Consider the following 24,099-nt stretch of genomic DNA (forward strand, 5'->3'; position numbering starts at 1 on the left):
TAATTCCTTACTAAATGCAGTATTTTATCTCCATGTACTCCGTCTTTGATATGATTTAAATCAAATTCCTCCTCATTATAATTCGCTTCCGATAGTGAAGAAAGTGACACAGAGGTTATTGAAAACGGAAAAATTTCGATTGACAAATTAGTCGGTATTCTCGACACAGCAATTATAGGACTTGAACAGCGGAACTTTGTAACTGAAGAAGAAATTATGTCTGTTTATAGAATTAAAGAGAAAGTATTATCACATAAAACAAAGCAACTTAAACAACTTACATTGAAAGAAATGTTTAATAAAAAAACAAATAAATATTAAGCTTTTTTTTTTTTTTTTTTTTTTTGTCAATTTTGATATCCTTTAGATCATAATTGTTCTTTATTTCATAAATTACGGTTTCATATTTTTAATTTTATAACTTCTGCATGCCATCTTACCAGATTTAAACTGATGATCTATAATCTGGAAAAATCGATAATTCGGAATCGCCGAAGTCCCGACGAGTCCGGATTAAAGACTTTTGACTGTATATGGGTGGTGTCCTTCTGGACAATTTTGTTGCACTGTGTATGAAGTGCAAGTAAAAGGGAAGAAATGGTGATGGCTTATTTTTATGATTTATATTGATGTAGATCAAATATAGGGAAACTTTATAATATTGCAGGTTATCCAAAAATTCACAGTTAGATTTTCAAATAAGTGTTGCTGAAAACAAGGGAAGAATATTCTGAAAATCGTAGCCTTCATCATCACATGCTCATAACGTAAGCAGATCATTTTCTTTCAGAATTTAGCCTTAAGCAAAATGAGAAAGAATTTCACAAATCACATTATCCAGATAAATTCAACAAACAAAAGAAAAAGATGAAAATACCATGATAGTCAAACAATAACTCTTTGTAATAAATGTAACGCGACTTTGGTAACCAAATGTTTCAAAAATTTCTGTGTATTGCAAAAGTAACTGGTTTTGACTAAATGTTGTGTTTCATAACATTTTGTATTTTCAATAAAAATAAATATGAAAGATGGTGCAGCTTATGAGCCACAGTTTAGACGTGTCTGTAATATGTTATGCAAGGTCTTTTATTATCATCCGTAGAAGAAATTTGTGTAAGCAGCGATATTCAAAAGCATTCAGCATTCAAACCATTTTACTTTTCAATCAATTCAAATAAAACCCACATATATCTATTTATTCAAATTCAAATAATAATAATAATAATAATAAAAAAAAAAAAAAAAAAAAACGCAGAAAGACATGCAGCTTCTACTGCATACAACAAATTAGTTTTGAGGATTATTAGGTAGGGAAGAAAACATATTAGAACAACACAGCATTTTTCTGGATGAGAATAATATAATCTTAATGCTTCAGGGAATTTGTAAGAAAAGAAATGCATAGAAATAAATCTAACTGAAAATTTTTAAATAATAAATATAGCAAACATTCAGCATTAATAACATATATTAGAATATGGGAAAGGGAATTTAATACATTAAAATAAGACTATAAAAAGTGAAATAATCAATGCAAATTTTTGAAATTCTGGTATGTTTAACATTACATGCAATATCATAATTATATGCTCTACTGAAGCACTTTTTAAAAACACTGCATTCAAATGCATAAACCTTAATTTTTTGCTCAAAAGGAACATTTTCCTAAAAACAATGGTTGAAATGACTACTACTTTCAGAAAATAATACAGTACAAAGTCCGTAATCCGGACTCATCGGGACTTCGGCAATTCCGGATTAACCCTTTGCGGTGCACTATACGTTAACGTCGGAATTTCAACACAAAAAGTTGTATGCAGTCTATTTAGTCCTAAAGGAGTATACAGGTAAAATTTTGTAAAAATTGCACTTACCGTTTTAATTCTGTGGGTGTTCCATGAGGTGGAACACTGCGCCGCCAGAGCTTTTAAAAGTGCGACTAAGTGAGCATTGCAGTGAAGTATGAAAGTAGTAGAAGCGTTTGTAAAAGAATGAAAAAACTCTGTATTATGGCTGTATACATGGTTTCCTGGATATACACAATATTCTTGAATATATACGGATAAATGAGATAAATATCTATATACACAAGCCCTATATACAAAAATATTTACAAATTTTCGGAAAGAGTTAGACCTTTCCGCGCCATTTATGGAAAAGAAATAATAAAAAAATTAACTACGATTAATATTAACAATAAAGAAAAATAAGCCTATAATATATACAATCATGAAAAATATCTACACAATTATTGAAAATAAACGGGAACGAGACTAAAATGTGACAGCAAAAAATTCGTGCAGGTCTAAAGTAAAGATGAGTCAAGCTGCTAATAAATTTCCCGCCTAAAAACTACTCCCAAAAAATTTGAGATGCCAATATTAGGGCTTTCATAACACAAAACACAGCTCACCCCTCAATACTGCTTTGTTTGAATTCATTCCCCCCCCCAAAACAAGGGAAACAGAAAACGTAAACAACGGATGTTCTCTCTCTCCTAAGCACAGATGTTCTGATTCGTAACAGCATGAGATCGCACCTGGTTTTATTCAATGATTCTGCGTATGGTTTTTGTATGAAAGATTAAAAAAAAATATAGAACAAATAATTTGGAGTACAGCCAGCAAAATTATGCCTAATTTTTTTTCCAAATAAAATTTTTTATATCATTAAAAAAATAGAGAAAATGACTTAAAAAAAAAGTAGATTTTAATAACACATAATAAATGAAAATTCTGTGTCTCCTTGTGATATGTTGCTATCTACTGTTTAAAAAGAAAAGTTCAAAGTATATTATAAAGGCATTTTTATCTATTTACGGTTGAATTTAAAGGTTTCAGAAGTGATTCAATTTGGGTGTTCCATGTAGTGGAACACTGAACCACAAAGGGTTAAGGGTTTTTTCCGGATTATAGATCATAAATTTAAATCTGGTAAGATGGCATGCAGAAATTATACAATTAAAAATATGAAACCGTAATTTATGAAATAAAGAGCAATTATGATCTAAAGGGTATCAAAAATTAAAAAAAAAAAAAAAAAAAGCTTAATATTTATTTGTTTACTTTTAAACACTTCCTTCAATGCAAGTTTAAGTTGCTTCGTTTTATGTGTCGAGGATACCGACTAACTTGTCAATCAAAATTTTTTCGTTTTCAATAGCGTTCTCTGTTACTTTCTTCACTATCGGAATCACGTATGGGTAAATGCTTTACTGTTTTTACGCGCATCAAACACGCATGAGTAAATGCTTTACGCGCATGTGCAAGTTTGTGGCTTTGAGGTCCGGATTATAGATCATTCCGGATAATGGACGTCCAGATTACGGATTTACTGTAGTAGCTCATTCTATCAGGAGTTTTCAAGCTCATTCTTCTTGCTTAAAGACGGCACATTTTTTATAACTAATATAAGGCTACAGGAATCAGTATGTATGAACTATTTTACCTTATTTGCTCTTAAGCAGAATTTTTTTAACCGTTTTTCTAAAATTTATGCTGTCCAAAAACTTATTTAATTTTTTTGAAACTGCACTGAATTTGTTTCTGTGAAATTCACAAAAACAAACTGTATTTTGAAAACTATTCCTTGCATATTGAAATGAATTTCTGTCACTCCTCTATTTCTGTCATTACACAGTTTTATAGAGAAACCTGATGCATATTCTATGTTGGGGATAAACTCTTACTATGGAAAAATCAAAATATTGTGTAAGTTGCCAAAACGAAACTTTATAATATGACAGCGAAAAATAAATATTTAATAAAATAAATAATTAAAATAAATTTTATTTTAATGTTATTTTTTAAGTATAATTTCAATATATTACCATTAGATTAATGAAATTTATCAATGTTACAATGTTTTAAAAAAATCATCAAAAAATTCCCAGATCCCGGAATTAAAAATTTTCTACAGAAACTGATCTTAAAATTGCTAAAATGTTGATAAGTCACCCAAATTTAGAACCATTTAATAAAAGAATTCACATCCCCAAAAGCAAAAAATTGTTTAAGAGCACTTCATTAGAAAAAAAATGAAATAATTTAGAAATGCTTATGTTTCACTTCTTGTCCAGAAACTCGAGTATATTAGAAATAGAAACAAATTATATAACTCATGAACCCATTCAAAGATAACCATACATGTTAGATATTGCCATATACATGCCTCCAAAATGCTAATTTACACTCAAAATGGCAGTTGTAAAAGCAGACAGAAATTTCATATGATTAAAGGACCTTTTGCCGATTGTGGAGAAAATTAAGAACTTTTAAGGACCAAAAAACCTAAGGACTCTTAAGGACCGTACGAACACTGTCATCATGGAGGACTTCCTACAAGAAACTGGCTTGGTTTTGTTAAAACATGAGAGGAAACTATGAAAATGCCTATGCTGCCAGTCCGTTCACTTGGAATCGAACCCAGTCAGAAGTACTAGTGTTCAACGATTTTACCGCACAACTGTTGGTGGGTAAAATTATACTATGACATTTTTATTGAAAGTAATACCTCTAAACTTAAAAATAGTGAGGCTTTAACTCCAATTTTTTTAAGATTTTAACAAGTGTCTGATTTCTCAAATAATACATAAAAAAACTGATTGACGCAAATAAGAAATATGTAAATATGTCATTCCAAAAAAGCTCCTTTTTTTGAACTCAAAAGTTGTTTATGTATGGATTTATATAATGATTAAACACCAAAATAAAATATAAAAGAAATCCATTCTATAGCAGTTCATACTACATACAACAGCCTTATTACCAATAAAAAAAAATATAGCTACAGAAATAATTCACTAAACAAAATTACCTTGTACTTTCTTTTTGTACTCTTCTGGTTTATGTAAATACATGGCAGCTGCATCCCCATTGAGAGGATCAATAGGATTAGGATATGTCAATAGTTGTGGAAGGAAAGACTCAAATATATTTGATAAGTCTGAAAGAAAATTATTTTAAAATTAAAAAAGTACTTAGAACATTACTAATAATGAAATTAAAGTCCAGTAAAATTTCAGATTATAAACATAATTAGAAGTGAATCTATTAAAGCTCAAAATTTCAATCAAGCCTTTAAAGGCATCAAGCTCTCCTTATAAAAATGAAGAGAATGATTTAAGTCTACACATACTTGTATGAAAGAAAGCAGGAAACCTGAAAATAACAAAAGTTTCCTCTAGTAAAACAGTCTGGGATCCCTTTGGTATGTGTTCATATTGTATATATATATACACATACATATACAATACACACAAATAATATATGTGCATTATGCACATAAAATAACTATTACGTTTAAAATCCATTTCATATTCTATTTGGATTAAACCATATGTAAAAACCAAACACCCAAAGTGCTAGAAAAAGGGGGCAAAACATGCCAAAACCAAAAATTAAATAAAAAATTTATATCTTTCGCTGCATAGCTATCAGGAGTTTGGTGCAATGAAAAAAGCAAATAAAACAGTCTGTTTCTGAAACAGTGGAGACACAAAGTTTAAAGCTTAAAGTAATCTCAGAAAAAAATCTAAATTAGAAAAATTAGAAACAATCACAATTAAGTTGAGATTAAAGTTTTAAACTTTGTGTCCTTATTGGTTCAAGAACATGCTGTTTTATTTGTATCTTTCATTTCATCAATGACCCGATGAGGATGCAGCGAAAAATGTAAATTTCTTACTTCATTTTTGGTTTTGGCATATTTTGCCTCCCTTTTTCTTAAAGTTTGCTAATGTGCTGCTTCTGGTTTTTGCATATGGTTCATTCTGAACAGAACAGGAGACGAATTTTATGGTATTATTTAATTTTTTTTTCTCATTATTACAACACTTGCTGTTGCTTTCAGCACACAACTGGATTAGTTTTAAACTGCATTTTACTTTGCATTTATTCATATATATATATATATATATATATATATATATATATATTTAATGTAAATATGTAATTTAAATCTTCAATTCTCTTTGTATAGCTTTCATTTAGTATATTATTTTTGAATATTTTACTATTCCCTTGATCTATTGGCCATCTTTCGTTTATACTAAAAAAATGGAGCCTATTTCGTTTCTTTAGACGTTTTTACAGGTCAATTGTGTGAAGAATGATACCTTTTAACTAACAAAACACATTTCCTTTTCCTGAACTTCTTAGCCAAGTAAAGCAAAGACTCAGTACTTAATCATTTTGTCCATCCTTTTAGAAAAATCTTCAAGCGTAGCCATCTTGTAGCTCATTGCCTCCAACTGGACACCCCTTTCTTCAAGAGCCTCCACTGGCATAGTGACATGTTTGGAAAGACCTGTTTCTTTTTAGAATGTGCTGCCATTCATTAAAAATGACACTTTCACTTTTCTGGTAACCATGCTGTAAAGCTGAATCAAGCAATGCAACCTTTTCGTAGCCGGATTTTGCAAGCCATTTTGCATCCGCAGCTCGCTTCTAGTCAAGGTAAAAATTTTGTCGTTCTATGGTTTTACTTAAAACATTTTAGCAAATTTGCTCTTCACCATTAGTAAATTTAGTTAAAAAAATGTTAGCAAAAGTTTATTAATTTATGGACTTGAGCTGGCACCTTTTTGCCTTTACAAATGCATTTATTTTATTCTAGAATGGCATGCTCCTTTTTAGGACATTTTTTGTATTTAAACATTTTACTGGTATTTGATAACATATTGGTTTTGCCTTTTGTAATGGTTTGTACAGTCAAAAGTCGTTAATTCGGACACCCATAATCCGGAATGATATATAATCCGGACCTCAAAGCTACAAACTTTCTGCACATGCGTCGCATTGACATTTACACGTGCGCATAAGACCTTTACAGCTGCGAATATGCGTATGCGCATGTGCAAAATACGTTTACGAATGCGTGTTTAATGTATAACGGACGGTATAAGCTAAGCTAAAATTATCTACCGTAATTTCCGGAAGAAACGCCGCGGCGTTTACGTGTTTAAAACTTAAATTTTCAGCGGGTGCGGCGTTTCTACCCATGTGGCGTTTAGGTGCACTAAAAATAAAATATTTCCTATGATGGTCATTGTACATAGTTTGGATGGCCTTGTCATTGTGCATAGACTGGTGCTGTTCCCACACAAAAGACCACTCAGTTGCTTTTCGCGAACATTATTTTGTTTACATTCTTTCCCTTGAACGGACCTACATGCCTTATTCACCCTAAACGAGATCTCAGAACAATAACATTCTTCCCCCTTTCAAATCAACATTCTCATCAGTTTGAATAGTCTCTCTCCTCTGCCATTCGATGAATCTTCCAGGACCCGTCCTCTCCCCACCCCTGCCTTTTCTGCAATTTTTTTCAAAGGCGGACACGACTCCACCTGCCTCGCAATAACGAACTCTGACATATTTCTCTTTCAACATGAATGGATTTTTCTTGGCATTCTGCCAGATACAGATCCCATCAGTTTGGGTACAAGTACTTGTTGGATAGTTTTTAAGTAAGAAAGGAGCGGAAAATTTTTGAAAATGTCCCTAAACGGCACAGAAGCTATACTGCTGGTTTTAAGCTTAATGTAATTTCACGTGCTGAACAAATTGGAAATCGAGCAGCAGCTCGAGAGTTTGAAGTGGACGACAGATGTATTCGACGTTGGAGAACTGAAAAAGAACTTCTTAAAAACAATATACAACAATTTACAAATATGGACTTTTTTAGTGGGTAAATATAAGTACACACGTGAAGGTAAATATATTTTCCACATTTCTTACCTTTAATTTATTTTTGAGTTATGGTTTCATTTCATGCATTTTTCTTAACTGGTGTGTCATATATCAGGACTTACATTGAGTTTTTGCATCTATACGGCTCACGACGATGTCACGCGCAATTTAATCTACTGCGCCGTTTCTGTGCAATTTTAATTTTTTTCCCGCCATTTTCTCGAGTGCGGTGTTTACGCTGATGTGGCCTTTCTCCCGGAAATTATGGTAATTCAGTTAATGTTGCAGATTGCGTTGTTCCTTAATCTTCGAATTGGATCTGGCTTATTAGTTTTTGCAGACTGTTAGAGCAATTTTATAAAAGTAAGCTTGAACTTTCAATTATGTCAAATAGAATTTCTGATATATATTTACTAATATGCAAAGGATCTACAAAGCGAAAGTATGCTTCGAAGTCCATTAAAAAAAAAAGTGGAATTGCTGCAAAAAATAGATAAAGGCATATCCTTTGTTTATGTAAACTTCAACGTTTGTTTATCTTTAACACCGCACGGTGCGCAATGAATTGGAAGTTGATCTGTCAGCACTATCCTTATCTTCAGAGCAGATGTTTTTATTTTATTTGGCTTATAATTCCTTACTAAATGTAGTATTTCATCTCTACGTACTCCGTCTTTGATATGATTTAAATCAAATTCCTCGTCATTATAATTCCCTTCCAATAGCTAAAAAAGTAACAGAGGTTATTGAAAACGAAAAAATTTCGATTGACAAATTAGTCGGTAGACACAGCAATTATAGGACTTGAACAGCGGAACTTTGTAACTGAACAAGAAATTATGCCTGTTTATAGAATTAAAGAGAATGTATTATCACATAAAAAAGGAAGCAACTTAAACAACTTACATTGAAAGAAATGTTTAATAAAGTAAACAAATAAATATTAAGCTTTTTTTTTTGTAAATTTTGATACCCATTAGATCATAATTGTTCTTTATTTCATAAATTACGGTTTCTTATTTTTAATTTTATAATTTCTGCATGTCATATTACCAGATTTAAATTGATGATCTATAATCCAGAAAAATCGATAAACCAGAATCGCCGAAGTCCCGATGAGTCTGGATTTTGACTGTATTACTTATTTCAACTTTCAAATTTTAGTGCATAGATAGCTGAAACAGGTTGGGAAAACAAATAGCACCTTTGTCTAATTACCTTAAAGAATTTAAGTTCTCTTTACCGTTCAAAGTCTCAGTGGGTTTGCAGGAATGAAACTTGTTTTAGCCTGTCTAGTTTCCCAACTTGGTTTGAAGCTTCAAAGTACTTTTCCCTTGACAAGTTCAGTTTCTGATACTCCTAGGTTGCCATTTTAAGGTATTTAGTAATTTTGGTTCTGAAGTTGTTTACATTTTGTTTATTAAAAAAATTTTCTTTTATAATGTGTTTCAGAAACAGAGATAGGTAGAGTCTAAATATTCTTATGGTTTTTACTAGGTATTTTAATCTTAACCTTTAAAATTCATTGAAAAATTAAGCAGTGCTAGGTGCAAATTTTGAACTTATTAGTTCTTTTGTATTTTTTATAAATTCAACTTAGTCTGCATTTCTAATTTCTCTCTCTCTCTCTCTCTCTATATATATGTGTGCGTGTGTGTGTGTAAAATATAAAATACCTAATATGAAAAATATAAAATATAGCTTCCAAATAATAAATTAATAGCCCTTTTAACTTCTGTTTCATTCTAAAAATAACAGCAATAAAATTTACTCCCTGCAGTTCTGATGTGCACTTGCCAAAGAAATCTGAACTCAAAATTCTGCACATTAAAGTGTTACGTGATCTGAAACGGAATTAGGTATAAAAAGGGTAGTTACATCAGAACTCCCTCTTCTTTTCTTTGTTTGTCTCTTCTGCTGCTTTCCGCTATGTCACTAGCTATGCAAAGTTTACTTTCCTAAATTTGTCCATTGTTTACGATGTAACCTGAACAAAATAAGGAGTTGCATAGTGCATCCACAGTGATAATGTGCATTATTATCCAGGAATAAAATTATTTGTGGAATTTAGGCCATGTCTGCAAGTTTTTTCTAGTTTATGCACCCATTGTTCTAACAATGCAGCAAAGTCTTCAAGTTATGCAGTCCTCTCCAACGCAAATCCGTTGTATCTCTCACCAAGTCATCTTACCACAATAAAAATGCAGTTTTATCATATCTAATGGACCAGTTTTATTTACACACACACACACATATATACATAAGCTCCTCATTCTTAACAAGAAATAATGTGAAGCATGATTTGATGGACATAAAAGCTTATCCTCCGATTAGTATCAAATATATTTTTAAAATGTTTTTTTCTCATGAGATAAGATTTTCTCCTCACCTAATGAGAACATTTATTATCTCAAATATGTACAAAAGAATAAAGTTTTGCAGCCTTAAAAACACTCAGCAAAGTATTTTATTTTTGATTAATTTAACTCTCTGGCATGCAGAACTGCTTATAAGTTGGTCTTAAACATTGTAGCCAATAATTATTATAATTATTTTACCAAGAAATGGTATGACACATAAGCAGCACTATGCTCCATAAAATGAAACTAAACTTTCATTGTAGATTATTTATATGAAATTTTTGTTAGTTTCCAAAGATACATTTTGCAAAATGTATGCCTTCAAATCCACAGAAAAGACTGTACTATGAGTGCGAGATAAAAAACCAAGAAAAATGCCTGGTAATCTTACGTATGCCCGAGTGTCTTAAGAAATTTTATACTAAAAGTGAACTGAATTACCTACCAGTATTCTCAGACATCACAATACAAGAGATGTACAATTCCATTATTTCAAAACATTTATCTAACATGAATAAAATTCAAATAAAAAAAAGTTTTGATTGAAAAAAAAAAGAAGAAGAAAAAAAGAAGCATGAGGAACAGCATTTACTATGCAAAAATTGATAAACCAGTGATTTTAAGAAAATAACAGTTATCTAATTACTGATTATGATTCTTGATAATCTAGAAAACATCCTTCTTCTTTTAATTAAGAGCAGAAAACTATTTTAAGATAACCAAGCAGATTGAAGGGTTAAGTACTTCACTCATTCTAATAGATCAAAAGTAAAACAAACCACTGCAAACAGTTAAGATCAGAAAATTGCCTACAGTAAAATTGGTGTGCAAATTTAAAACATTGCAAACAGTCAAAATGAAGTATAAATTTAAGACATTACTAAATACAAGACTTAAAGGTCTATTACAGAAAGACTGGCATGAACGACTTTATTGTACTGAAATTACCATATCTTAATATTGTACTGAAATTACCATTACTCGCTAAACAGAGTATGAAGTTTAAATGATTTAACAGATATTTCAAACTTCTACTACCTGACATCGGTAAATATTTAGGTTGCATTTTGTAAATTCTACTGACTTTCGAAATTTAAAAGTTTTGCCCATAGTTAAAAGTTGTATTTCCCCCCATTTTTGGTTCAACAATTCCCATGATCTAACATATTTTGAATTTATTGGTATTAGTTTAAGAATCTACCATTAAGAAAATCTGTTTATAATTTGCAAACAAGATTTTGATTTTACTGCCTGGTTAATTTCTTACATTCAGCTGTATTGTAACTTTTCAAAATATCAACTAAAAGACCAAGTTGGATGATGATGGATGTATGCATACACACATAAATGATAAGGAAGATGATGCTAGTACGCGTACATACATAAATTATTATCTATGTTTGAAACATTAAACACAAATTCTCAGCAAAAATGCTCATCAAGTCACATGGGATTGGTTTATCAACTACTCTTGATTCAAAGAAAGAAAAAAAGAGACTCTTCAAGTTTCTTGTTGAAGCTAGGAAAATTTTATAGCTGCAAAATTATTGAAAGAAGGCAAAATTACAAAATTAGAGAATACACTTAAAATACTTAAGTTTCAATGCAATGAAAGCCAGCTGGAAAATCCTCTTTCTAAAAAAAATCATCAGATTTATTCATAAATAAGTTAGTGCTGTTTGACTGTCTCCAAAAAAAGTGAGCTCCAGTCTGTTTAGAGAATTCTGGAGTGACCTGAAGAGATAAATATCCGAGGAAGAGAGAAAGTTCTGATGAATTTGGGGGATGACACAAAACATCCCAACTATACTCCATCAGTCTTTGTCTGACATTCACTGAAATAGGGAGCTGAACATTGCTATAATGGAAGATACGGTTTCAATGATTTGTTGGTTAGTTCTGAGCATTTTGCTTTCATTTCTGCTTTTAAAACTTTCATTTGGAAACAGTATTTTTTTAAAAACTTTTATTTTACTTTTATTTATTTATTTTTGTCTTATTTTGTGACAGAAATTCACTGCATAAAATTCCTTTGTAGTAACACCACACGCACAGAATTATTTGTTTTTTGGCATGCAGCCCTTCTCTTGATGTTTTTTTAAAGGCTCATTTGGTTTGCCCCATGATTTTTTTTAATCATGATATTACTGTATAGATCCACTTCTCTAGTAACGAGTCATTTAAAAAAATAGTCTTTTTATTCCTTTTCAGCAAAGAATCACATGCTGAAACTCGAGCAAACACATTTTCCTCTCTTAAAATATTGGGTACCCATGCCACTGGATTATATACCTGATCTTCTTCAAGTGATTATTTACTGTACTTTTCAAAATACACAGTCAGTCTGATATACCCTATTTAGACCTACCTCACTGAAATTTAGTACACACATCATATGGGTATAGGGAAAGGAAAACTGCAATACAAAATAATAGTTCAAATTTCAACTACCAACGAAAAAGAGGGCATGAAGAACAAAAAACCAAACTGGAAACAAAGAACTTTATTTGATTACATGTTCAAGCACCCTCAATCAACTCTAGCAACATGACCATGTTATACTTGCTTCCTTTTACTTCCACCATAGACATGATCTTTCAGATATCTCCACAACCAGAAGTCACAGGTGTCCAAGTCAACAGAACGAGGAGGCCAGGCAGTTGGAAAACTTCTTGTAATTATCAGAGCATCTACAAAGTGGGCACAAAGCAGTGCCTTTAATGGTCTGAAAATGAGTGGTGGTACATCATCTTCCATGGTGAGCATGGAAGCATTTTCATTCTTGGCAAGAATAACTTGCTACTGAAGAAGTTTGCAGCAACAAGCACTGATAATGAAACACTTTCGAGGCCTTGAGGAGAGTTCTCCTTGAAGAAAAAAGGACCAAGAATGAAATTAGCAGTAAAATCACACCATACAGCAATGTAACTAGGATGCAGAGACCATTCATGCACAACATTAGGATTTGCAATATCCCACATGCAACAGCTTTGAATATTAACTACTCCACCTAGGGTAAAATGGAACAGGCCATGCAAAGTCAGAGGCTATTTGGGCCAAAAGAAGGCTAGCAAAATCAGTGTGTTTGTCTAGGTCTGTAAGATGCAGCTCTTCTGGAACTTAGATCTTGTATGGTTATACCTTTTTAATGAACAGTAGAACCTCACGTATTGTCAACCAAGCTGAGAGACAAATCAGATGACACTGTTCGGGTACTTCTTGAAGATTACTGGAATCTCAAGAATCTGGAATCTTACTCTTTCAACCACAGAAAGAGCAACTTTGTCCACAGTTTCATTTAAAATCCATTTCTAATCTCTTCCTCGCAGAATACACAACTACTCAGTCTTTTCAAATTTAGTAATTATCTTTTTCAAACCTTGCCTTGAGATAGGCCCTTTTTTAAGCCATTCAAGGGTTGATATTCTAGCAATGCAGTTGAATTACAGCTGTTCTGATAAAGTAACTTGACCACTACAGCTAGATCTTTTTTCTGAAAGCATTATCTCAAAGATTTTACAGCAGTGACTACTGGTTTTTTAAAATGTTCTAAATTTGCATAACACCCTTTCTACATTGCATAAAAAGTATGGTTGGAACAAGGAAATTTGGCAAGTTTGAGAGGTGCTGGTGCAGGCAGAGTGATGTCAGCATGCATGGATTGATGCATCCATCTGCAAGCAGTGGCAGACCTGCAAGCCAATTCTGTGGCATGTTCAAGACACCCTGGATGTTCCCGTACCGACAGAACCATTTGCCGCTGATTGATGGCTAGTGGCCTGTTCCTGTAGTGTCCATTAAAAAGACTGCCAATGACCCCATATCACAGATGCCAACATCCGCAAAGGCGCTAGGCTCAAATAATGTGGATGATGGAATGGCACAGTGTTGTGTTCTCAGATGAGTCATGCTTCTGTTTCTCCAATGATAGTCGCTGCACACGAGTGTGGCATCAATATGGAGACAGGTCCAATTCGACAGCAACTGTGGAACACCCCACCGCACGACAATGCGGCATCATGGTTTGGGGCACAAATGCATATGATTCCAGGTCACCTCTAGTTCGTGTACAGGGCACTATGACGGCTCAACGATACCTGGATGTTGTGCTGTGGCTGGTAACACTCCCCGACCTTGAGGGAATGTCCAATGCTCTTTATCAGCAGGATAATGCCCGACTACACACTGCTCACATCAGCCAACATGCTCTTCAAGGTGTATGGATAACTTCCCTCGCCACCGTTCCCTCCTGATCTATCGCCAATCGAACACATTTGGAATGTGATCGGACACCATTTTCAGACCCTGCCATTACCAAGTTCAAAAGACGAACCGTGGCAAATGGTTGACAAGGAATAGGCAGGTTTTCTTCAAGACACTATTCGTAGTCTCACTGACTCTGTACCTAGACATCGGGTTTTGTGTATCACGATCCAAGGTGGCAACCTACTGAGAAGATGATGTTCTCGCTCTGTATTAGGCATATTATTTTGAAATAAAGATCATTTATTGTTTGTTTCTGTCTTTCTGTGTTCGCTGAGTTTCCGGCCACTCCCTAGTGTTGCATTTTCACTGCCAGGTAGTGTATATACCAAGTTTCAACAAAATAATCTACCAGAATGGGCTCTACATAACTCTGAATAGGTAACCTTAATTGTAATAGTCTGTACAATTTTGGATTAAGCATTAAAAAGCATAATTTGGGGAAAGATACTCTCATGTACAAATCATTACAAAGTATGCACAGACTTGAGTTTCTTTTTATTATTCATTATTTGTTTACTATTAGTGATATACTCATTCTTTGCAGGAAGGGAACAGCAAGAAAATATCTCTATATAAAGGAAAGTACTGAAAACGTTCATACATTTACCCCCTCCCCCCCTGAAAAAAAAAGTCAGTATTGAAAAAGTGGAAAATCGCTCATACAGTAATAAAATGTAGAATGTTAAGTCATATCCCAAACACATCCTTTTTGAAATGCATTTGAACTTGTTTGCTGTTGATCAGAAAATGAAACTAAGAGTTCTTGAGGAAAATTACAATTTTAGATACTCTCAGAATGAAATAAAAAAGAAACTTTAATGCTATCTAAAACTTAAGCATTGCATCTATAAGCGAACTTTTTCTGACCTTATTTCCATTGCAACTTTATGTAATATACGCAGTAAAATGGTTAAAGAAAAAACAGTGAAATTTCACAATGAATTATTTTTAAGATTTTATTGATATAAACATTTAGACGGGACGGAGTTTAATAAAAACTAACTTTTTTATTAGTTTTGCAGTTTGCCTTAATGTAAAATCGGCAGGAGTGGGAAGAAATATAATTCTACTTAAATGAATAACACTGATTTTAAAAATGAAACTCTAAGAACTATATATATAAACTTATCAAACTGCAAAAGAACAGCTCGTGAGCATATACTTTTTAATTTTTTAATTTATTTTCCCCCTTCCAATTCTAACACTATTGATATATGAATTAAATTAGGAGTAAACAACAAATCCAAATAAATGTTACAGCACACTTACAAAATGGCCTAATCTTTACAAACATTTTATGGGTTGAATAAAAGACAGAAAAATATTAAATGAGAAATGAATATGAAAGAAAGAAAACAGCACTGTGTATAGCAGATGCAATATCTTTATTTGTACCCCTTTACATGATTTTGCCTCCTTTTTTATGTCCCCTTTACATTATTTTTAGTAGAAATAGTGCTTTGAAGTGACATGATTTCCAAACGATATAATCTCTTCTATTTAAAATCATAATACTGCATACTTGAAAGCTATGGAGAAAAATCAGTATTTTTTTATCATATTTTGTTCTAAAAAGAGGGTGAAAAGGTTGTTCTATGATGCGTAAAATTTCAGAATTGTGTAACCAATAGACTGATGGATGTTGAAATTTTAAAATAATAAACACTGGTAAAAAAAAGGGGGGATTTATTTGATAGGAAAGGTCAGAAGTCGCCAGACTCTGCCAACCATGTGCACATCACAGTTCTTTAGATAATGACATTCACTATAAGTTGCAATCCGAAAATTAACTGAATCACCTTTCTTTCTGTAAACAATTGCTAAATTAAGCCAAGTTGGTTGCACTTAAGTACCATTCAGATAACTTTGTTTTATGATTAGATTTAAATCAAAAAGTAAATAAAGGATAAAGTAGAAATGCTATATTATTGAAATTAAATAAAAGACCGCTTTCAAATTTAACCAATTATCATCTTTCTCTAAATAAGATACATAATTTTTTTTCTTCCTTGCTACTCTTAATTTTACAGAAATTGTGAGTTTCATCTTATTTTTAAGTTCATCTTCTTTAAAATTACACTGATAAAAAATCATTTCATTAAAATGTTGTTAAATGAAGTAAAATTTAAAACATGATATTAGAATAAATTTTAATTATATGGATATACACAGAGTTGGGATTTTGGATAATATTATAATTACTTTGAATTCATTGCCACACATTTTAATGCTTAAATATATATATAAATGTTTATAAAATATCTACTCAAAGGAAGCATGTTAATTTTTATAATTTATGAACTTTTTAAAATTTTCATAAAATTATTCAAAATTAACGTTTTAAGAAATAATTTTAGAAAACTGAATTTTATTTGGATTTAGCTTAAACTGCAGACACACACACACACACACACACACACACACACACAAAAAAAAAAAAAAAAAAAAAGAAGGGAGGGGGGGGAATTTAATTGAAGAATTATCATACATAAAACAAAAATCATGGTAATAAAAATTTCAGAACAATTCTGAAAAACAACTTGTGCATTTTTTCTCCTTACAAAAAAAAAAAAAAAAAAAAGGGGGGGGGAAGAGGGATGCTGCAAAACTTGGTATTTTGACATTATAGAACTGAACTACAGGGCAAGAAAGCATGCTCCAACATATTTTTTCATAAAAAGTGCAATTTTTATCAAAAAAATTATGTTAGCATAGTACTTTACATAAAACTACATGCAAAGAAAGTCACGTTTCTGAGGTACATAAAATTTGATTTTTTTAAATTGACTGGATAACTAGAATAAGAGTTACACAGAATGGTCCTCCTTTTACTCGCTCAGAAATGGGATAGTATTTTTTGCAATTTGGCATTGGCAAGATACTAGAATTATTGGATTCAAGAGGTTCAACTAATAACATGATGTGTGCCCAATTAATTAAGACTTAAATTAATTTTTGTAACTCAATGCTATTATAATTTATTGGTTTATTAATTTGCAGCTTTAGTGCAAGTCATGGGCTTTTTAATTTACTTTTAATTACTTTATTTTGAATTTTTATTCTCACTAAATGCAACTTTCAGTGCTATTTAATAACAGCCTACTCTCTATTATTCCAAGAAGAATTCCAATTTTCTCGCCAATTTAAGCTAAACTTTCTTAACTGCACTTTACAACAACCCTTTTACTTCCATCAGTTAATACTTGAATTTCTAGTCATTTGGTCTTAAAATTTTGAAGGCAAGTTTGTTAATTTTAACTTACTAGTTTGATCTTTAAAATTTGTATTTAACTACATGACTTTTTTATTTTTTTTTCCCTTTGAGAACATACAGACTCCCCGTGCACCACATATGTACAACACGGGGCTTACAGAAGTAAGTTAATTAGAACATTAAAGGTTACATGTATAAATAAACATTAAAAATTACACGCATAAATAAAGCGAACAAAAGCAGAGAACAGCAGTCTGGACTTCACAACTACTACATGATTTAACTATATGATTTAAACATTATTTTTGATCTTCTTATGATTTTGAATTAACTTTTAATGTTCTAATATGTTAACTTCTGTTTTTGAAATGAATATGAGAGTGTAGGGGATATGTCTTCTAAAGTAAGCATCTCGTTCAGATTAATTGTGTTCTTAATAGAAACTTTAATTTTAAGATTATTTGCTATTTTATTTAACAAGATTCTAGCCTTAGATGGACTAATGTCCATATTTGAATTGAGTATTAATTTTGACTTCTGGTTTGAATCTAGCAAATAATTTGATGCTTACTTGGAAGTAAGATGAAACACCCTCTTAATTTAGTTGTTGTTAATCGATGGTAGATTCCTTTATCCCCTTGATAAGTCGATTAATCTGCGATCAATGACAATAACTACTTTTTCAATATTTAGACTTTAATTTTGTTTTGGTATTTTTGCGATTTAAAATTTTTCTTAGCAGATTTATAAACTAAGTTGAAATTACTAAATTCTGACTAAATTTTTTTTTTTTCATTCATGGCTTTAAATTGAATTTGTGTTCCTTGGAGATGGTACTTGGAAAATTTTCTTATTATAAATTATAAAATTTCATTAAAATGTTTTTGCAATTCAATGCATAACAAAATTTCAAGAAATACACGACCACTAAACTTTTATATTTTTGTCAACAAATGATCATTTTTAATAGAGCTAAACATTAAAATTTTGTCATTTTTATCATGATTTGGTACCTTATGAATACAAAAATTTTTTAGAACCAATATAATTTTAAGATATACAACATCTGAAAGCATGTTTCTCAATGCTGCTGCAGAAGTCATTCTTTAGAAGTTACAGTAGGTTTCTTTAGAAGTTTAGAAGCTTATATGATCCTTCAACAAAAATTAACTTACACAAAAAGAAGCATTAATGTTTCAATCAACACCAGCAATTACTTTATTTATAGCATGGATCTAAATGGGTAAGAATATAAAACTCATACCGTACAAAGCAGTCCATGCTTGATTTATTACATCCAGACAGACCGTTCCAGAGCTAAAAACAAATACATGTAAAAAATTTAGCCATACAGAATAGTTTTAAATACAACTATTACTACTACCACTAATAAATAATGTAAAAATGACTTTAGCACAATTCTTTCACATTATAATTTAAAAAATAGGGAATTCCTAATAATGACACAATCAATAAAATGATTTTCATATTTTGCATTCAATCAAAAGAAGTAATATGGACACAAATGGCCTTCTTGTAAAAATACTGTACATTAGTTTGATTTTTTTTTCAATAACATAAATAAAATATCCATATGTAGATCAAAAGCTAAATTATTCTATTAAATACTCATAAAAAACTGAAGTTCAAAAGAATGTAAATAAAAGATAAATTAATAAGGGTGAAAAGGAACACTAAAATATTGAAAGTTTAAAAATATAACAATGATACAAAAAATTGCACTGAACTGCTACTGTTTTAATTATCCAACTACGGCTGATTTTAACAGACGCATAGAAAGTCATATAAAAACACTTGCAATTCAATAATGGGAGTCGTTACAAACTCTTCTGTTAAACTTGCATTTTTTCGGCATGCCATAATTTTATATTTCACTCTATATAAAAACTGAAATAAACTAACAAAGAATGTAGTGTAAAAATATTAGTATGTTAAATAAATAAATAAAAAAAAAAAAAAAAAAAAAAAAAAAACAGTGTAAGAATAAAAATTTTCATTTACAAAAAAATTTATTTTTTTATTTAAATGTATCCTTACATATTTGTTGTATCAGAAACTAACAAAAATGAAAGCCTTTTTATAAAGAGATATTCAACTAATAAAATATTATTGCAGAACATTAATTACTTACAAACTTACAATACTGAATTAAAATTTAAAAGCCTAAAAATATTGTTACAATGGAAAACTATTTTAATTATACTCAAGCACTGATTAGGCCTCCTAGAATGCAATTTAATAATGGGAGTTATCTATTATTGAATCTAATATCCCAAGTTCTAAATAGCCCCCAAATTCTCTTTTCCCAGAATCCAGTTTTTATATTGAAAGGTCTGTTTACTATGATTCCAGTCCATTTACTCTGTTACAGTGCTTCCTATGGTTTTCTCTTTTTAGAGAGATTATGAAATTCTAAATATAAAGGTGAATATTTATACAGCCAATCCGTACAATTTTGCATACCCTGGCACATTTAGAATCATAAAACAAAAATTTCTAACACTATTTATTTAGTACTTGCAGTTGGCAAGACTAGAGAAGTAAAGTTTCGTACATATTGAAATACTGATATTCTGCCATAAAATTAAACTTTACAGCACATATTGGCAAAACGCACAGTTTTTTTTAATGATGATTTCTCCTAATGAAGATATATCATGAAAGCATTCACAATTTATCAAGTAACATAGATTAGAAACTTCTGGTCTCACAAACTGAAATAAAACTGCTGTATATCAGACAGAGAAAGTTACATGATCTTTCCAAAAACAAATTAGCTCAGTTTCTTAATAAGTTTTCTTTAACTTCTCAGGAAAATAATGATCTCTAATTACAATCTTCTTATATAGAACGCTAATAGACTTCTCTAATGACAAGTGTTACAGAACTTTCAGGAGTGATGAAGCGTGTGAAAAAATCCACAGGAGTAAAATGTATAGCTTTTTAGAATCACCCACCAGGGGTGATGAAAAGTGTGAAAAAAGCCACAGAAGTAAAATGTATAGCTTTTTAGAATCACCCACAAACTCAAGAACAGGACATATCAAAAGGCTTATTACGTTCAATATCTGAGACCACAGATTCGTAAATACAATGTATTTGAATTATAGTACTATTGTGTGATAAGACATATTCTTGGCATGTGGCATGAGTTTCATACAGCAATGATTATTGTTCGAATTATGTACTACAAGGAATACACAAGTTTGATTGCCAACACATAATATTTTGGAGTAATAAATATATGATTAGCCAATAGCTTGTAATTCTCATATCGTGGTACAAATATGAGTAATAGAAACACCCAACAGGCAACAAATCTTCAATGTACACAGAGTCAAAAAAGAAAATGGGACAGTTCTTTACCTTCCATTATACTATGGCGTTTCACAAAATTCAATTTGCATTTTTCACGTTTTGAAAGTGCAACTCAAGATACATATTAAGTTCATATATACATCGCTGTTCTCAAACATGTATTTTGACACAAAACTTACTTTTTTTTAAATGGCATGCCAATTTTTTCCCACATTTCTATTCTACAATTCAAATTATGCCTAAAAAATAAATTTTGCAAATTATGGTGAGGAATTTACCTAGCATACTTTTTGATTTTCCACAAAGAATAATTCACTCGGAGAACTTCTCAGTTGCAATAATCTTTTTACTTTCCTTTTGATTCAGCATATGTAGAAAAAAAACTTTTGTTTCTCCTTTCTTGGAAATATTCTTTAAAATTATTTTTTTAATCACAGTTATGTTTAGATAATTTTTCTTTTCTTTTTTAGAATTTTATTTTCATTATACGAGTAGCACAGTTAAATTATATTTCTGAATAATTATTTTAAAATCTCAAATACAAAATACTTCGAATAGCTGTCTTTTAAATTATGTATTCATTCGGACTGTGCACGTTCATATAAAATTTTTTAAAATTTAATTTTATTTCATTAACATTTCTTTCCAAAGAATATTCCGAGGCCCATTATTCAACAAGATGCATTTTAAGACTGCATAATATATTCAAAGAGCACAAAGCAGTGATTTCAAACTGGAATTCCATAGGCCACATGTGGTCTGTGAGTATATTACAATTATGTATTTGTTATGGTGTTTCAAAAGTTTTAAGATTTTAATTATTTGAAGACTGAGTTCACATTACTTATATTAACATTAAAAACTAACATGAATAACACACCAGGAAATCTATACACTGTCTTTTAAATTATGTATTCATTCGGACTGTGCACGTTCATATAAAATTTTTTAAAATTTAATTTTATTTCATTAACATTTCTTTCCAAAGAATATTCCGAGGCCCATTATTCAACAAGATGCATTTTAAGACTGCATAATATATTCAAAGAGCACAAAGCAGTGATTTCAAACTGGAATTCCATAGGCCACATGTGGTCTGTGAGTATATTACAATTATGTATTTGTTATGGTGTTTCAAAAGTTTTAAGATTTTAATTATTTGAAGACTGAGTTCACATTTCTTATATTAACATTAAAAACTAACATGAATAACAAATTCCATAGGCCACATGTGGTCTGTGAGTATATTACAATTATGTATTTGTTATGGTGTTTCAAAAGTTTTAAGATTTTAATTATTTGAAGACTGAGTTCACATTACTTATATTAACATTAAAAACTAACATGAATAACACACCAGGAAATCTATACACTGAACTAATTAATTTACAATGTGAAATAAATCATATTCAAAGGTTTGAAGATGTAGATTTAATTAACTTTTATTTCTACTACTGAAAAAATAAGTATGCTCAGTTATGAATTTGTGCCCTAAGAATAACGGCTTTATTTGACATTACACTTACACGTGAAAGGTTTTTCTTCACAGTTCAAAATTATTTGAAAAAGAATCAATTGACCAATGAACAGCTACAATTTGTAATGAAGATAATTTCTTATAACTTTTCTGTTGTATATATATGGACAATCTGAAAAATGTATTTATAAACACACAAACGTATTTCATGTGTTGAAGAATAATAATTCAATAAATAAGAGACTAAACTGGCATGATTGATTTTCAAGTTTAGTCCCACTTAAAAAATTTACTTTGAAAACCAAGATTTCATATTTTGTTTATTTTTAATTTAAAGTACATAATTAATGATTAATTAAATTTATTAGAAATATTTCAAATAAATGTCCTGAAATATTAATATTTAGCTGCTAACATATTTGAATTACAAAGTATAACCAATAAAAATATTTTGCAGGTACCAAAATTAAGATTTCAGATAGAAAATACAAATCTGAATTTTTATCCTTTGTATTACTAATATTGTCTATAATAGTACAGTCAAAAGTCGATAATCCGGACTCGTCGGGACTTCGGCGATTCCGGATTATCGATTTTTCCGAATTATAGATCATCAGTTTAAATCTGGTAAGATGGCATACAAAAATTCTAAAATTAAAAATATGAAACCGTAATTTATGAAATAAAGAACAATTATGGTCTAAAGGGTATCAAAATTATTTACAAAACAAAAGCTTAATATTTATTTCTTTACTTTATTAAACATTTCTTTCAATGTAAGTTGTTTAAGTTGCTTTGTTTTATGTGATAATACTTTCTCTTTAATTCTATAAACAGAAATAATTTCTTGTTCAGTTACAAAGTTCCGCTGTTCAAGTCCCGCAATTGCTGTGCCGAGAATACCGACTAACTTGTCAATCGAAATTTTTTCGTTTTCTATAACCTCTGTCACTTTCTTCGCTATCGGAAGCGAATTATAATGACGAGGCATTTGATTTAAATCATATCAAAGACGAGATGAAATACTACATTGAATAAGCAATTATACGCCAAATAAAATAAAAACATCTGCCCTTAAGATAAGGATAGTGCTGACAGATCAACTTCCAATTCATTGCACGCCGCTGCGGCGTTAAAGATAAACAAAGTTTAGATAAACAAACGTTAAAGTTTAGATAAACAAAGGATATGCTTTTATCCATTTTTTGCAGCAATTCCACTTTTTGTTTAATGGACTCCGAAAGATACTTTCGCTTTGTATATCCTTTACATATTATGAAATATATATCGGAAATTCTATTTGACACCGCTGACACGGCTTTGCGGGCCGCTGTCACGCTGGCGTGACAGCGGCCCGCAAAGTGTTAACAAACTTCTAATTTAGTTAACCTTAACTTTTAAAAAATACTCTTGAGTCAATGATAATTCACTAAAATCTCTTAAAACTTAAGTTATTAAATTTGCAAAAAATTTTTTTAAGCTGCATATTTTAATAATTGTTAAGATGACAGAAAGATATTTAGAAGATTTTATAGAAAATACGTTCCTTGAAAATTCGACACTTATGATCGTCTGCCATACCAAAGATTTAAAATCTGCATTTAATATATGATTAAAACATATCAGTAAGTGTGAAAAAAATACTATTATGCATAATAAGTAGATTTTAAAACATATTGATATAGCTATTGCAGTTTATTGATTACTTTTTATTTTTAAATTATGTTTAAAATTTTGGTGAATTATTGG

At 30.7% G+C, this 24,099-nt stretch overlaps 1 protein-coding gene across 7 annotated transcripts in view; it reads right to left on the minus strand.

Moving 5' to 3' along the window:
* UbcE2H (ubiquitin conjugating enzyme E2H) overlaps positions 1 to 24,099 on the minus strand; it is a 96,259-nt gene that overhangs the window by 30,630 nt on the left and 41,530 nt on the right. For 2 of the 7 annotated variants that reach the window (XM_085822307.1, XM_085822309.1), the window contains exons 5-7: positions 18,799 to 18,851; positions 4,819 to 4,947; positions 1,878 to 2,032 (exon numbers count right to left, since the gene is read on the minus strand). In XM_085822307.1, coding sequence (XP_085678433.1) covers positions 1,878 to 2,032; positions 4,819 to 4,947; positions 18,799 to 18,851 — 337 coding nt within the window. Of the gene's footprint in view, positions 1 to 1,877; positions 2,033 to 4,818; positions 4,948 to 12,547; positions 12,922 to 18,798; positions 18,852 to 24,099 lie in introns of those variants that run through there. The other 5 variants (XM_085822308.1, XR_015042703.1, XM_085822311.1 and 2 more) reach the window with 5 other exon arrangements.

This window comes from Stegodyphus dumicola, chromosome 8, assembly GCF_044657685.1.
Source record: "Stegodyphus dumicola isolate Sdum_Otavi_A_Nest chromosome 8, ASM4465768v1".
In the NCBI taxonomy this organism is placed as follows: Eukaryota; Metazoa; Arthropoda; class Arachnida; order Araneae; family Eresidae; genus Stegodyphus; species Stegodyphus dumicola.